Source organism: Mastomys coucha, unplaced genomic scaffold (genome assembly GCF_008632895.1).
Source record: "Mastomys coucha isolate ucsf_1 unplaced genomic scaffold, UCSF_Mcou_1 pScaffold22, whole genome shotgun sequence".
In the NCBI taxonomy this organism is placed as follows: Eukaryota; Metazoa; Chordata; class Mammalia; order Rodentia; family Muridae; genus Mastomys; species Mastomys coucha.
This window is the reverse complement of record NW_022196905.1, coordinates 203,811,224-203,812,187: the sequence shown is the minus strand read 5'-3', so window position 1 is coordinate 203,812,187 and position 964 is coordinate 203,811,224. Positions and strand designations below refer to the sequence as shown.

The following is a 964-nucleotide window of genomic DNA, read 5'->3' as shown; positions in this document are numbered from 1 at the left end:
GAGGGATACAAGCTGATGTTGGATATAATCTGCAATAATGACTCAGATAAGAAAAATCACAATGAAATTTGTTGAAAGCTCTCGTGATGTCAGGAGCTATGAGACTCTAAAATGTTGGCAGGATTCGAGATTTTTTTTCTTCTTTTAGATTTAAAGCTCCTTTTGCTCTTTTTGTATTTTATTCATTTCATCCCCTGCTTTTGAAGATTCATTCAGTAATTACTAGGGTCTGAGTTCTCTTCCTGGGGTTTGAAAATCATCTTGTCCTGGTATGAGCTATTATCACCACCATCACTGTGAACATCCTCACTATCTGCATCATCCTCACCACCATCACTGCTACTTCCAACTCCATCACCCTCAACATTGCTGTTCCCATCACTGTCCTCTCTGTGTCCATCATCCTTATCATCAGTGTCACCATCACTGACATCTCTGTCTCTATCATCTTTACCATCATTGTCACCATTACCGTCATTTCTGTTTCCATCGTCTTCACCATCACTGTTACCATCACTGCCATCTCTGTCTCTATCATCCTCACTATCACTGCCATCTCTGTCTCTATTATCCTCACCGTCATTGTCACCATCACTGTCATTTTCATTTCTACCATCCTCACTATCACTGTCATCTCTGTCTCTATCATCCTCACCATCATTGTCATCTCTGTCTTTATCATCCTCATCATCACTGTCGCCACCACTGTCATTTCCATCATCCTCATAGTCCCTGTCACCATCACTGCCATCTCTGTCTCTATCACCATCACCATCACTGCCATCTCTGACTCTGTCACCATCACCATCACTGTCACCATCACTGCCTTCTCTGACTCTATCACCATCACTACCACTGTCATCATCATTGCCATCTCTGTCTCTATTACCATCACCGTCATCTCTGTCTCTATCATCCTCACCATCACACTGTCACATCACTATCACCACTGTTACCCTCATTG

At 42.5% G+C, this 964-nt stretch overlaps 1 protein-coding gene across 1 annotated transcript in view; it reads right to left on the bottom strand.

Annotated features, from left to right (window-relative positions):
* Positions 1–212: 212 nt before the first annotated feature.
* The window catches only part of LOC116067811 (prostatic spermine-binding protein-like), a 1,304-nt gene continuing 552 nt past the window's right edge, over positions 213–964 (bottom strand). Inside the window, exon 2 of the mRNA XM_031336854.1 lies at positions 213–759. Within this exon, the coding sequence (XP_031192714.1) occupies positions 213–759 (547 nt within the window). The remainder of the gene's footprint in view (positions 760–964) is intronic.